Here is a 13,900-nt window from a genome sequence, read left to right as displayed (position 1 = left end):
AGTGTTGCTTTTGGTTCCAATGAGAAGAGGGTATCAGATATTACAGGAAGCAAGGTCAAGTTGGCATATGCCAGAGTTGGGCTACATTGTTGTTGTTGTTGTTGTTTTTGAGATAGATGGATGTGAGTGGTCTCATTAGGCTAGTCTCAAACTCCGGGGTTCCAGGGATCCTCCTACCTCATCCTCCTGGATAGGTGGTACTACAGAACATGTCAATTCATGTGTCTTAGTCTATATTTCTTAGCACCCAACTGTGGAAGAAGTGAAGGAGATGCAGTTTCAATTCATAAGCCAATTTAAAACCTGAAGCAATACAACATTTAATAGAAAAAGAGTAGTCAAAATTGTACTATACAGTTAAACATATTTAATAGTAATACTAAAATAATCATTCCATTTCCTCATTGCTGAAGCCATGAATGTCTTTCGTAACTGGTTATCTTTTATCATGCAGAAATCTATTTTTGTTATTACCTTTGTTATAACATTTCTGTAATACAGACAAAGTCTATTTAAATATTATTACAGTTACAGTGTATGCTGCAGGCATACTCATATTCACAGTTTACAAAGTAAAAACTCATCTGTTAAGGTTGGCTCTGAAATAGAAGCATTTTCATTTTCATTAATACATTCACCAGTTAAGTCTGTTCTTCTAAGTCAGGAAAAAAAGAAATATAGATTTTTTTTTTTTTAAAGAACAAACTCAACTTGTCAGCAGCAAATTTCAGTTAAGTTGGAAATTAATGTCTCTAGGAACTGAAGCACAAAGTTGGATCTCCAGCTGAGATGAAAGTTACAGTATAAATTGCAGGCTTAAGAACTTCAGAGAGCATACTGTATAGTCATTTATTAACAAATAAATATTAAAAATAGAATTCTCAAATTTAAGAATACAATTTTTATCTAAATAAAATATATTAAGAGGCATCAATGGCAACATCACCATCTGGCTAGCGTTACTCACCAGAACTATGAAAACACAGCCCTCATCTCTAGGTGTCTCCTTCAATCCCTCTGGGGGCAAGCTGAAGAGACGGCACTACCTACCCAACACTGGAAGCACTGGTTTCACTTCAATGCCAACTAAGACCAACACTGTTCTGAGAAATACGTGAGGGGATGAGAGAATTCTCAAAACAGATTCATGGCTTGTAAGTAGGGCACCAAAATAATAGCCCTGAGAGACACGCCAAAACTAGCTAGGGTAGAGAACCCATCAACTCAGCCAGTGCCAGGGCTCAGGACAAGTGAGCTTTGAGAATATAATATACTTTAGAGAAAAAAAGGACAGTTTATTTTCAAGCAAGTAACTAAATGCACTATAATTTAACTTAGCCTCATAATTAACTGCAGCATGTTTACTTCATTAACTCCATAATAAACCTAAGTCAACTTCACCAATAAGCATTTTCCTTCAGATAATAATATCCAAGTTTTCTCAACAATTTATTAATAATACATCTGAAAATCTGACCTTGCAGTAAATAGTTGAGACATTATTTGAAGCGCTTAAATTCCAGTTGGGATGGTACCAAAATTTAGCTTCAAAATTCACAGTACTGCCAGGAAGTGGGTGACTTCTGAGGCTGGAGAGAAGGGGAGTAGAGTTTTTCCTTGTTTTCTCTTCCAGGGATGAGCCCAGGACATCACAGACTGTGGTGCCTGTGCTGCTAAGTTAGAGAGCTATAGGGGCACTGGTACCAACACGTCAAACTGCTGTACTTTTTTACTTAAGCTGAGACTTTAAATATATCTGTTATACATATTTACAAATATAAGAGGATGTGAACAGATACACACTTTCTAACAGAACATGACCGCAATACATGTGAACAAACCATTTTCCCAAATGGATTCTATTTGGTTAACAAGAATTTTCTTTCCATTGAAAAATTTTTCTTTCTATCGAAGTCCAGACCAACTATGCAGATACGATGCCCACCCAGAGGAACGAGAAGCATTTTCTTCCTCACCTTTGGAAGGTTAAAAAAAAAAGTATTACATTTTCTCAATGTGAACTCTATATTGTAGAATTCATGCTATAAGCAAATAATGTCCTTTTCACTGATTACATGTCATTCAAAAGACATCTTAAAGGTTCTCCTTGGCAGGAGCCAGAAACTCATGCCAGTGATCTCAGTAATCAGAAGATTGGGATCCAGAGGATTGAGGTTTGGAACCCTGGCAGAAAAGTCTCTGAGACTCAGTTTCCAAAATAACCAGCAAAAAGCACGAGTGGTACTGGATGCAAGTAGCTCACATCTGTAATCCTAGCTACTCAAGAGGCTGAGATCTGAGGATCACGGTTCAAAGCCAGCCAGGGTAGGAAAGTCTGTGAGACTCATATCTCCAATTAACCATCAAGAAGCTGGAAGTAGAATGTGTCTCAAGTGTTAGTGCACCAGCTTTTAGCACAAAATCTCAGGGACAGTGCCCAGGCCTTGAGTTTGAAAGCCCCAGACTAGCATAAAAAGAAAAAAAAGCAGAGGTAGAGGCATGGCCGAAGTGGTAGAGCAATAGTGAAACAAGCAAGCCAGATGATTTTTTTCCCCTTAAGAATACAGCATTAGAGGGCTGGGAAGGTGGCTCAGTGGTAGAGCACTTGCCTTGCATACATGAGGTTCGATTCCTCAGCACCACATAAGCAAAAAGAAAAAAGCCGGAATTGGCACTGTGGCTCAAGTGGTAGAGCACTAGCCTACCAGAGTTCAGGCCCCACAACCGGACCCAAGGAAAAAAAAAAAAAAAGAATACAGCATTAGATTCCCTCAGTTGGGACAATTTAATGCTTTTTTTTTTTTTTATATTGCAACTTTAAAATGGTAAGACGCAAAATGAAGCAAATAAAATTAGGCAGAAATCATCTGCTACAAATAAGCAATACAATCATACCATTAGAGGTGACTACATTATCTTCTCACTTCACACACTGTTTTCTTTTTTTGGACTTGCTAGGACTTTACTATTTGAGCCACTCTGCTAGCCCTTTCACAAAGGTTATTTTCGAGATAGGGTCTTGCTTTTAACTGTGCCAGCTTTGACCACAGTCTTCCTACTTATGCTTCCCTGAATTGCTGGGGATGACAGACTTGTATCACTGCATCCAGTCATTGGTTGAGATGGAGGCTCTTGAACTTTTTGCTTAGGCCTCAAATTGTAATCCCTTGACATCTGCCTCCCAAGTAGGTAGTTATACCAGACTTATTTGACTGATGCTTTGCCAGTTGAGCCCTGAGTTTTGCATGTTATTTTGGGGATGAAATCTCACAGACTTTTCTGCCTTGGCCAGCTTTGAACAGTTATCCTTAGATCTTAGCCTCCTGAGTAGTTAGCATTACAGGTGTGATTATAGTACTTAGCCTTTTTATTTTTATTTTTCTTGAGTCAGGGTTCTTTTGGAACTTGTGATTCTTTTGTATTACCTACCCCTCCTAGGTATTGGGATTACAGGTATATACTACCATGCCTGGTTTTCACCTATACAATTCTTAAGCACCATGGCAATAGTAAGAATTAGTTATAAAACAGAAATAGTGGTACTCCTATCACATACCTTGAGCAACTGTAGCAAGTTTTCCCTTTTCTTCAGGGCTGAGCTGCAACATCGTGTCTATAACAGGGAGAAGTCTTTCTCTCTCACTGCCTGGTTTGAGGAAAATGAACTGCAGCAAGACATTCTTCAAGTATTCTAGGTTAGCTACAGACTTCTCTCGTTCTTGATTCCTTTCCAATCTTCTTATTTCACTTTTGAGGAGCTAGTGTTAAGAGAAATGAGTAAAGAAATGGATTTTAGGAGCTTCTGGTTAAACAAAGCAGATTGAACATATATCTTTTCCTTTAGTGTCCTCCCCGCCCCTCCCCATGACAATAGAATGGGGGTTCAGGGGGGAAGACTGAGAGACAGTAAGAGATTCCCAAAAGATAAGAAGCAGATGAAGAAGCAGAGGTAACTCAGTCGGGCTGCTTTCCAAGTACTACTGACAAGGAGTGAATGTATATCATGTCAATACTGAGAAGCCCCTAACTCAGAAGCACAAGATGTCATACCAATGGTTGGCTGAAAGCTGATGACAGAGGAAAATACTACAATGCAAGCAACAGGATATCTCCTCCATCTCTACTGTCAACAGAAAATGAACAGAGGGAGCCAGTGAGTCTCAAAAGTAGGCCCTGAAGTAAAGGGCCACAGTGTCCCCTAAATCCCTGATCCAGTCCTGCTCCCAGAGAGCAGACAGCTGCCATATCCATGGTGAACAGCACTTTCCCAAAAGATGAATTCACTATTCACTTACTAATGAGAAGCACAAGGTATTATAAAACACTATCAGAAAAATGGAACAAAAGATGAAAAAAGCAGCTTGAAGTTAAAACTCTTTGAGGACATTTTCCAGGTTTAAACAAGGCTTTTGCTATTATTTTAGTTTATTATTTTAATAATAATTAGCCAACTCTAATATCCAAATCTGTTCTAAAATCCAAGTTTGTTTAAAAAGTGACAAAAGTTTACTAGGCTATTGATAGAAATAATGGTGTTTGTGTGACTAGTGGAAACAATATTATTTTTTATCTTTAAAGAAAACTGATTATAAAGGTGATGTAGAGAGGGGTTACTGTTGCATAAGTGAGGTAATAAATATATTTCTTTTTGGACAATGTCATCCTTTTCTTCATTCTCTCCCTGTAACAATGTTATTTTATAGACATGAATACTTAAATATTAAAATAGATATAAAAACAGCATATAGCTAGGTGCCGGTGGCTCACGCCTGTAATCCTAGCTACTCAGGAGGCTGAGATCTGAGGATCAAGGTTCAAAGCCAGCCCAGGCAGGAAACTCCATGAGACTCTTATCTCCAATAAACCACTAGAAAACCAGAAGTGGCGCTGTGGTTCAAGTGGTAGAGCGCTTGCCTTGAGCTGAAGAGCGCAGGGACAGCACCCAAGCCCAGAGTTCAAGCCCCACGGCCGACAAACCAAACCAAACCAAACCAAACAAACAAACAAACAAAAACACCCCAAATATTTCTTGTAATCAAGAATCTAATATAAAGAATTATGCCAGACATTGTTGGTTTACACCTGTAATCCTAGCTATTCATGAGGCTGAAATCTGAAGATTGTGATTTGAAGCCAGTCCAAGCAGACAAATCTGAGAAACTCTTACTTCCAATTAACCAGCAAAAAGCCAAGAGGAGCTGTGGCTCAAGTGGTAGAGTACCATCTTTGAGTAAAAAAGCCAAACAACAGTATGCTGCCCTAAGTTCAAGCCCTAGTGTGAGCATGCACATGCACATGAAAACACACACACACACACACACACACACACACACACACACAGATCTTTGGATGACAGCTGAAAGGTTAAATTTTCAACTTTGGTATGTGTACACAAAGGATCAGAAAATCAAACTGGCATGAAGTGTTTTCATAGTGACTAGATTTTTTTGAGCTCACCTTAATTTGCTCCATAAGGATGGCATTGGTTGCTTCTGTTTCCCGAAGCAGGCCATTTAAGTGATCTGCACTTTTGGTGGTGGTACTGAGCTTCTGAGCCAATTCTTCTTTGGTAAATTCAGCATGCCACAAAGGAGGCTCTACAAGATGTTATTTTAAGAATTAATTTTCAAAATCAGATTATAGATTCCAAATAAAGAAAATCATTTAAGCATCTTATTTTGCAATATTATATGTCTGCTTTCTTTGCAACATACCTCAATAAAAAGTCTCAAGTTGACTTCAATACAAGACAGAATCTCTGCTGTAATGCATATTGTTTAATTGAATACAATCCTCTCGAAGTCCCAATGGTGAAAGTTGTTAAGCTTCTATTTTCAAGCTTTTTCCCCCTTCTTGTGGTACTAGGGATTGAACTAAAAAACTCAAGCATGCTAGACAAGTTCTCTACCTCTGAGCTATATCTCCAATCCTAGAACACTTTACTAGTTTCATTATCTATCCTCTATCTATTATGTTCCATGAATGAGGTTATTTCTCTTATAAGGGAAACATTAACATTTATATAATATATTCACTTTTATAGACCCTCTTAAATCTTCCATAAATTGGGATAGCTATCATTATTTAGATTTAAGGTTAAAGCCAAGTAATTTTGGTAAAAAAAAAATCAGAAACAAGTATGATTCTGGAAATTTCTGTCACTTTATCTCCATGCTGCTAAGTTATCACTGTTCACTCTGCTTGCGGTGTCTGTCTCACACTGTCAGTGAGTAATGTTATGGTTTGCATCTTAAATGTCTTCAGAAGCCTATTGGTGCTGTTGGGAGGTATGGAATCTTTAGGAAGTTGGGTTACTGGGTGTGGTACTCTTGAGGAGGATATTAGGTCCTCTGTCCTTCCTGTCCTGTCTTTGCTTCCTGAAAGCCATGAGGCAAGCAGTTTCTCCCACTATCAGCTCCCACTATGTGCTGCCTCTACACAGGCCAAAAGCAACAGGGTCAAGTGACAATGGATTGAAACCTCAGAAACTAAGTCCAAATAAATCTTTCTTCTTTAAGTTGATTTTTCCAGGTATCTTGTCAGTAATGGAGAGGTAAGTAACAGAATCTTGGCTACGTATGGCCCTTACTCTAGGTGGTTCTAAAACTTCAGAAAAATGAGATCTCCCAAATTATGAATAATATTATAACATTCATTACAGGTAAGAACAAAATATAACAAAACTGTACTATATTTATTACAGCAAACTTGGCACCATTTCATCACAAGGAATAAAATAAAATGGTAAGTTTCTTGGAAGGCTGAAAAAATACTACTTTCTAATATCACTATAGGTCTTCAAACCATCCATTTCTGGCTCAAGCCTAGGGTAGGGTAGTACTCTTATTTTAAGAAGGATTTGCTTCATTTTTCATTTGAAAAGGTGGTATAAAATTGAAATAAACTTTATGGAGCAGCTAAAAAATCCCCACAAAAATGGAGAGAAAGGAAACTATTTATACAATGTTTATACATACCAAGTTTGGTCTCAGGAGAATTAAGCAGCTGCTCTAAAGACAGTGTGTGTGTGTTAGTGGAAGATACAGATTCGGTGTCAGTGGTCTCCATTCCTTCTCCTTCTTCTCGGGTAGCAGTGTGCACATCTAAAAGTGGGAGGTCTGTGTTTCTCCTTTCTCGAAGGTTCTTCCCAGGCTGATGGGAAGAAGCTGGGCCTGTTAAGTATTTTAGTAAAGAATAAATGTAAGATTGTTTAAAAGTGAGGATTCAGTTTTAACAGATACTCAATAAGTTTTAACAGATACTCAGTAAAATTAAAATGAAACTGGGAATGTCAAATGATAAGAAAATTAAATTGTCAGAAGACTATACAAGCAAACAATGTAAGAAAGAATTGCTAAACAGCCCAAAGCATTTAGTCATACAAATTTGTACCACTCCAGCCACCTCACCAGAGGCTATCCTTACTAAGTTAACTAAGCTCAACAGCTGGATGACACAAAGCTCTAAACTGTACTACCTAGTTTTAGTACTTCATAGTAGAGGCCTATACTGTTGTTAAATATTGGAAGAAATTCAAAAGCTGGATCTCAGCTGCTTTTTTTTGGTTAGGTTATTTCCTACTACTACATAACTTCTGATGTAATATACAGGCTGTAGTCTGCTCAGAATACTGTCTCTATCACTGCCTTAAGTCTTCACCTTTGCTGCTTCCTGGTACTGCCCATTCACATCTACAGAGTTCAGACATCAAACAGAGAGTGCAATGTAGAAAACAAAATAATACAAATCCTAGGCAATACTTTCCTTCCTTTTTTTTTGGTGCTGTCCCTGAGCTTTGTTGCTTAAGGCTAGCACTACAACTATAGCCACAGCTCTACCTCCAGCATTTTGGTGGTTAACTGGAGATAAGAGACTCACAAACTTCCCTGCACAAGCTGGCTTCAAACTGCGATCCTCAGATCTTATCCTCCTGAATAGCTAAAATTACTGGTGTTAGCCACTGGTGCCCAGGAATGCTTTCCTCTTTGTTGATAACACACATGCACACACAATGATGAAGTTTATAAAATACTTTCCAAATATTTACTAACTTGATAAAAATCTAAAATTCAGAGAAATTTAATGATTTTGTCTAAGGTTTCTTAGTTAAGTTAGGGACCAGAATTCGAACTCAAATTTTTTTTTTTGTTATTGTTGTTTGGTTTTTGGTGGTACTGGGGGGTTCGAACTTCTCACTTGGCTTGCTTGCTTAGCTGGTACTTTTGAGCTATACCTTCTGTTCTTGGTTTTGCTCATTATTTTGGAGACAGTCTCATGGAATTTTCTGCCTGGGCTGGAAAATGATCCATGATCCACTGGATCTCAGCCTCCTGAGTAGCTAGGATTATAGGCATGAGCCACAGGTGTTAGGTTTAATCCAGATTTTTTTTTTTTGGTCGGTCTAGGGGCTTGAACTCTGGGCTTGAGCGCTGTCCCTCAGCTCTTCAGCTCAAGGCTAGCATTCTACCACTTGAGCTACAGTGCCACTTCCAGTTTTCTGGTGGTTTATTGGAGATAAGAGTTTCACGGACTTGCCTGCCCAGGCTGGCTTTGAACTGCAATCCTCAGATCTCAGCCTCCTGAGTAGCTAGGATTACAGGTGTGAGCCACTGGTGCCGGCAGATTTTTTTTTTTTGGTTGGTGGTGGGGCTTGAATTCAAGGACTGGACACTGTCCCTGAACTTTTTTTTTTTGCTCAAGACTAGCACTCTACCACTTTGGCCCACAGCCCCATTTCTGGTGATTAAGTGGAGATAAGAGTCTCATGGACTTTTCTACCCAGACTAGCTTTGAACCTCAATACTTAGATCTCAGCCTCCTGAAAACTAGGATTACAGGTATGAGCCACTTGGCACCCAGCTTAATCCAGATTTTAAACATTTAGAATTTAATTTATTTTCTATTCCATAAGGTTTTTTCTCTTGTACTTTCAACTCTCAGCTCTTCAGTCCTTTCTGAAGCATTTTCCCAATTTCTTATATTTTTGCCAACTACTATTCCAATACTGACTCCTAGATTACATTTTGTAAAATCCATTTATTTTGGCTGGTTGTTCTCTCTTCTGACCTCTTATATATGTTAAGTTTTCTTGAAGTTGTCTTCTGACCTCAACAACATTTTCCAGTGTCACTATGGCTGACACTTTCATATCTCTTCCTAGAATCACAATGATATGTAATAGTAGGTGTGTTGAAATAAAGCCTCAACTGAATTTGAAGCGAAGCTGTATTGGCCAGGCAATTATACAAGTTCAGTGCCACCACAGTGCCCCTTGCTCTATATCTAATTTGTCCAACTAAACAGTAGGTATATCCGGTGGCCAACAGTGAAGAACACCAAGTATAAAGTGGTGAATACTAGTTAGAATTCATGTCACAAAACTGATGAGTATGAGAGAAAGAAATGATCCTTTACAAGGAGAGTAATAAATTCATGAAAATCAGTATCCTAATTAAAATATATTCAAGTAGTTCAAATATCTTTTTAGTAAATCCAAAATTCATTAATCACAGAACTGGCATTGGTGGCCACTTACATAAGTTGCTGACTCTTACAAGAATGTATTCAAATGACAAAAGGTGAAAACACGAACAAGCAACACTTCCATGGGTACATACATACTTCTTGTGGTTGGTTCACTCTTGAGCTGGAAGAGCTGAGCTTCCACCTTGGAGAGCTGCTGCTGTAGTGTCTCGATTGTCTTTCTATGCTCTTCCTGCAGATGTCGCATTTGATCTCGGAAACTGTTCCGGAGGATCTCATTTTGGGATGTTAGCTGACTCACCGTATGGGCATGCTCAGACTTCATCATCATGTTCTCTGATTGTACTGAACACAACCTGGAGGAGACAAAAACTTAGTTCATATTTAGTTTCCATGTATTTTTCTGACTCAGCCTGTCTCAACGGGGTTCTGTAAGAGAAGCCCTATATCATCCACATGTCTAGACCAACCTCTCTCATCTGCATCTGCAATATACTGCTGGTGTCACAAGACTGATGACTGGTTGCCATCTAGTTTGAATCGTTTTCATGTGCTATACAGTTCAGATGAGGAACCTTGGGACCTTTCTTCATGGTGCAGCAGAGCATATTTAGAGCATAAAATAATTATACTTTTATTCTTTTCATTAGTCAATTTCTTCAGATCATCTTATATGGGCAATTATTTTCTGTTACTTTAAAAACATGAAAAAGCCAGGTGCTATAGGCTCACACCTATAATCCTAGCATGAGGCTAAAATCTGAAGATCATGGTTCAAAGCTAGGCAGGGCAGGAAAGTCCATGAAACTCATCTCCAATTAAGCCGAAAGTAGAGCTGTAGCTCAAGGGGTAGAGCACTAGCCCTGAGCAAAAGGCTCCAAAACAGAGTCTAGGCCCTGAGTTCAAACCCTAGGACCAGCATAAAACAAAACAAAAAAAAATCCACGAAAAATAATACTTTTTCTATAGAAAGCCTTAAAAAAGTATTTATCTTTGAGTGACAACAGGAATACCTTAAACATAAAGGTTTAGTTTTCTATAGTGTTTTCAAATCTTATTGTACATCAGAACAGTGGGACACCTTGATAAAAAGATAGCCATCTAGTTTCCATACTATAACCTCTTTATCAGATTCTCCAACCTACTTTTTCTAGTTTCCTTTGGGAAACTGACACTAGGCAATATACCTATAATTTGGGAATCAATAGTTTTAATGGTGTACTTGTTTTCAGGTTTTATGTTTGGTTTTGGTTAAAAATACATTTCCTTTTCACATGAGGGATTTACAGGTATTTTCTCAAAGGCAAAGAATATACAGCCAAAAAGAGAACAAACTAAAAGATGTCCTTCACTCACTCTCATGCCTAACAATATAAAACATACTTCCAAGGGGACATAAATACTGTATCATATCCATTGTAACTTCTGTTCATTGTACATGCACATACCACATGAAGTTTAAAATTAATTTCAGTGGCAGAAGAGAGATAAGCAATAAAAATTCCAACTTTTAGAAAAGGATGAACTTTTTTTTTTCCTTTTTCTTTTTTTTTTGGTGCCAGTCTTGGGGGCTTGAACTCAGGGCCTGGGTGCTGTTCTTGAACTTCTTTCTGCGCAAGGCTAGTACTCTACCACTTGAGCCACAGCTCCATTTCTGGTTTTGATAGTTTAGATAAGCGTCCCATAAACTTTTCTAGGTGGGCTAGCTTTGAACCTGATCCTTACATCGTAACCTCTTGAGTAGCTAGGATTACAGGGGTGAGCCCCTGGCACTGTGCTAGAAAGGATATCTTAATTGACAAGTTTATATCATGAGCCAGGAGAATGGCAGCATATAGTTTTCCACAAGTAATTTTGTTCAAGCATTATCTATGGAGAAGGTAAAAGAAGAATCACAACCACTGGCAGTCACAGTGAGTTCATAAGGAAGACTGGGAATGCAGCTCACTGGCAAAGTACTTAAATAGTATGTGCAAGGCTCTGGGTTCCACCACTGGCACTGAGGAAAAACTTCCAGGATAAGGTGAGGCTAGGGTGAGGGTTTTGTAAGTCTGCTGTATAGTCCAGTTCTTTAGGGTGTATGCCTGTGCGTATGTGTGTGTAGAGGGGAGAAAGGGGATTAGTCAAGTCTTTTTGTAGTATAGATATGAACTCATGGGCCTAATAAACATATTCCTTTTTTTTTTTTTTTGCCAGTCCTGGGGCTTGAACTCAGGGCATGGGCACTGACCCTGAGCCTCTTTGTGCTTAAGGCTAGCACTCTACCACTTGAGCCACAGCACCACTTTTGGCCTTCGCTGAGTAGTTTATTGGAGATGAGAGTCTCATAGACTTTTCTGCCCAGGCTGGCTTTTAACCATGATCCTCAGATCTCAGCCTCCTGAGTAGCTACGATTACATGTGTGAGCCACTGATGACTGGCTAAGTACATTCCTTTGGAGTTATTTTCATAGTATTACACAGAAAATGTGTGAATATTTGAATATTATAGAAGATAGTAATTATAAAGAAAAGGCTACTTCTTAGAGGGGCACAGACAGTGGTATTTCTACTAGGCTTTACTTCTTATGAAGTAAAAAAGCTCAAAATGCTGCAAACAGTCTTAAACTCTTTTGAGTATCTACCTCTAACTGGGTACTGGGGGCTCACATTTGTAATCCTAGCTATCAAAGAATCTGAGACCTGGAGGATCATGGTTTAAAGTCAGCCCAGGCAGTCCATATCCAATTAACTAGCAAAAAGTTGGGCTGGATGTGTGTCAAGCAGTAGAGCACCAGCTGTGAGCAAGCAAGTTGAGAGTCTCCAAGCTCTGAGTTCAAACCCTGTTACTGACAAAACAAACAAACAGAAATGGCTACTTATTTCTGAATCTGCATTTATCCCAAGAAGCATGTCAGTGTGAGTGCTGCTGGCAGCCTTACTTTTCCCGCAGTTCCGCCTCTTTGCTCACAGTTTCCTGCAGCATCCTGTTGTGCCTCTCCAGTAGAGTATCATGCTCAGACTGCAATGTCTGAAGTTCACAAACATTCATCTGTAAACTATTCTGACTATCTTGTAGTTTGATTTTCAATTGGTCAATCAGCAAGTCCAGCTGTTCCCTAAAACAGAAATAAACAGTTGTAAAATAATCTTTGAAAATAAGTGATCCTCATTTGGGGGTTTATAATGTATTTTAATTGTTTACTTGTCATGCTCTTGCGATCTGGAATCATTCTAAAAGCAATGTAAGTCGTAAGAATTCACAGTCAGTTTTTAAATCTCAGGCTGATTTTTTTTTTTGAAGAATGAATTTTAATGTATCCTATTATAATGGAACAGAGCATTACATAGCATCAAAATAGCCTATTTGAGATTGGCCATTAGGTAAGAAAAACAAACAAAAGAACAAAAACAAACTTCATATAGGTCTAACTTAATTGTTAGGAGATTGAGGAATTAGACCAATGTGTAGTGAAAGACTGGAAAAAGAAAAGCAATAGGTATTAACTCAGAATACCATATGGATAGAAAATAGAGGCTGCAATTTGTATTTATTCAGTGTATTAATATTCAGCCTCATCATGCTTCTTCAGTCTGTATTTTCACTAGATTCTTAAACAGGAAGGAATATAAACATAAATATACAAACACCCACAAGATCATCAGTCCTACCCAAAACTATATGACCAGGTATCAAGCAGATTAAAGAGCTCTGAATACCAAACTTCTGGTATAAAACAAAGCCAGTGAATGCCCTACCTATACCGGTATATTTCTGAGTAATTTAAAAACTCTTCTGTAAATCTGCTAGTTTCAAAGAAGCATTAAGCACTATTCAAATATAATTGATATGGCCATAAGTTTAAGAAAAATTAATTTACACCTTTTTTTTTTTTTTGGTCGGTCATGGGGATTGAACTGTGGGCTTGGGTGCTGTTCTTGCACTCTTCAGCTCAAGGCAAGTGCGCTACTGCTTGAGCCACAGTGCCACTTCCGGTTTTCTAGTGGCTTATTGGAGATAAGAGTCTCACAGACTTTCCTGCCCGGGCTGGCTTTGAACCGCGATCCCCAGATCTCAGCCTCTTGAGTAGCAAGGATTACAGGTATGAGCCACTGGTGCCCGGCTTAATTTACAGCTTTTAAAGTAAGTAAAATATTGGTAATCAACTTCTAGTTAACCTAATGGGTGATAAAATATATTGAGATAACAATCATTTTTTGCTTCTAAATTTTCAAAAAACCATAATGTAATATTAATGTCCAAATTTTTACTATGAACAGATCCTATTAAGGCAAGATTGAACTTTTAGTGTATATCTCAGCAACCACATTCTGGCTTCACTGTTTTCTTTAACAACTTCTGGAGTCTGCAACAGTGCCTTCACAGTTTAGTTTCCCTGAGTGAAGCCAACAACCTCTGTGCACACTCCTATAATGA

The 13,900-nt window shown here is 38.4% G+C and overlaps 1 protein-coding gene across 1 annotated transcript in view; it reads right to left on the bottom strand.

Annotated features, from left to right (window-relative positions):
- Positions 1 to 295: 295 nt before the first annotated feature.
- The window catches only part of Gcc2 (GRIP and coiled-coil domain containing 2), a 44,858-nt gene continuing 31,253 nt past the window's right edge, over positions 296 to 13,900 (bottom strand). Inside the window, exons 18-23 of the mRNA XM_069988640.1 lie at positions 12,405 to 12,581; positions 9,622 to 9,839; positions 6,978 to 7,172; positions 5,458 to 5,597; positions 3,557 to 3,758; positions 296 to 1,976 (exon numbers count right to left, since the gene is read on the bottom strand). Coding sequence (XP_069844741.1) covers positions 1,906 to 1,976; positions 3,557 to 3,758; positions 5,458 to 5,597; positions 6,978 to 7,172; positions 9,622 to 9,839; positions 12,405 to 12,581 — 1,003 coding nt within the window. The 3' untranslated portion in view covers positions 296 to 1,905. The remainder of the gene's footprint in view (positions 1,977 to 3,556; positions 3,759 to 5,457; positions 5,598 to 6,977; positions 7,173 to 9,621; positions 9,840 to 12,404; positions 12,582 to 13,900) is intronic.

Source organism: Dipodomys merriami, unplaced genomic scaffold (assembly GCF_024711535.1).
Source record: "Dipodomys merriami isolate MVZ:Mamm:240054 unplaced genomic scaffold, mDipMer1.0.p SCAF_36, whole genome shotgun sequence".
NCBI classification, from domain to species: domain Eukaryota; kingdom Metazoa; phylum Chordata; class Mammalia; order Rodentia; family Heteromyidae; genus Dipodomys; species Dipodomys merriami.
This window is presented reverse-complemented; position numbering and strand designations above follow the sequence as displayed.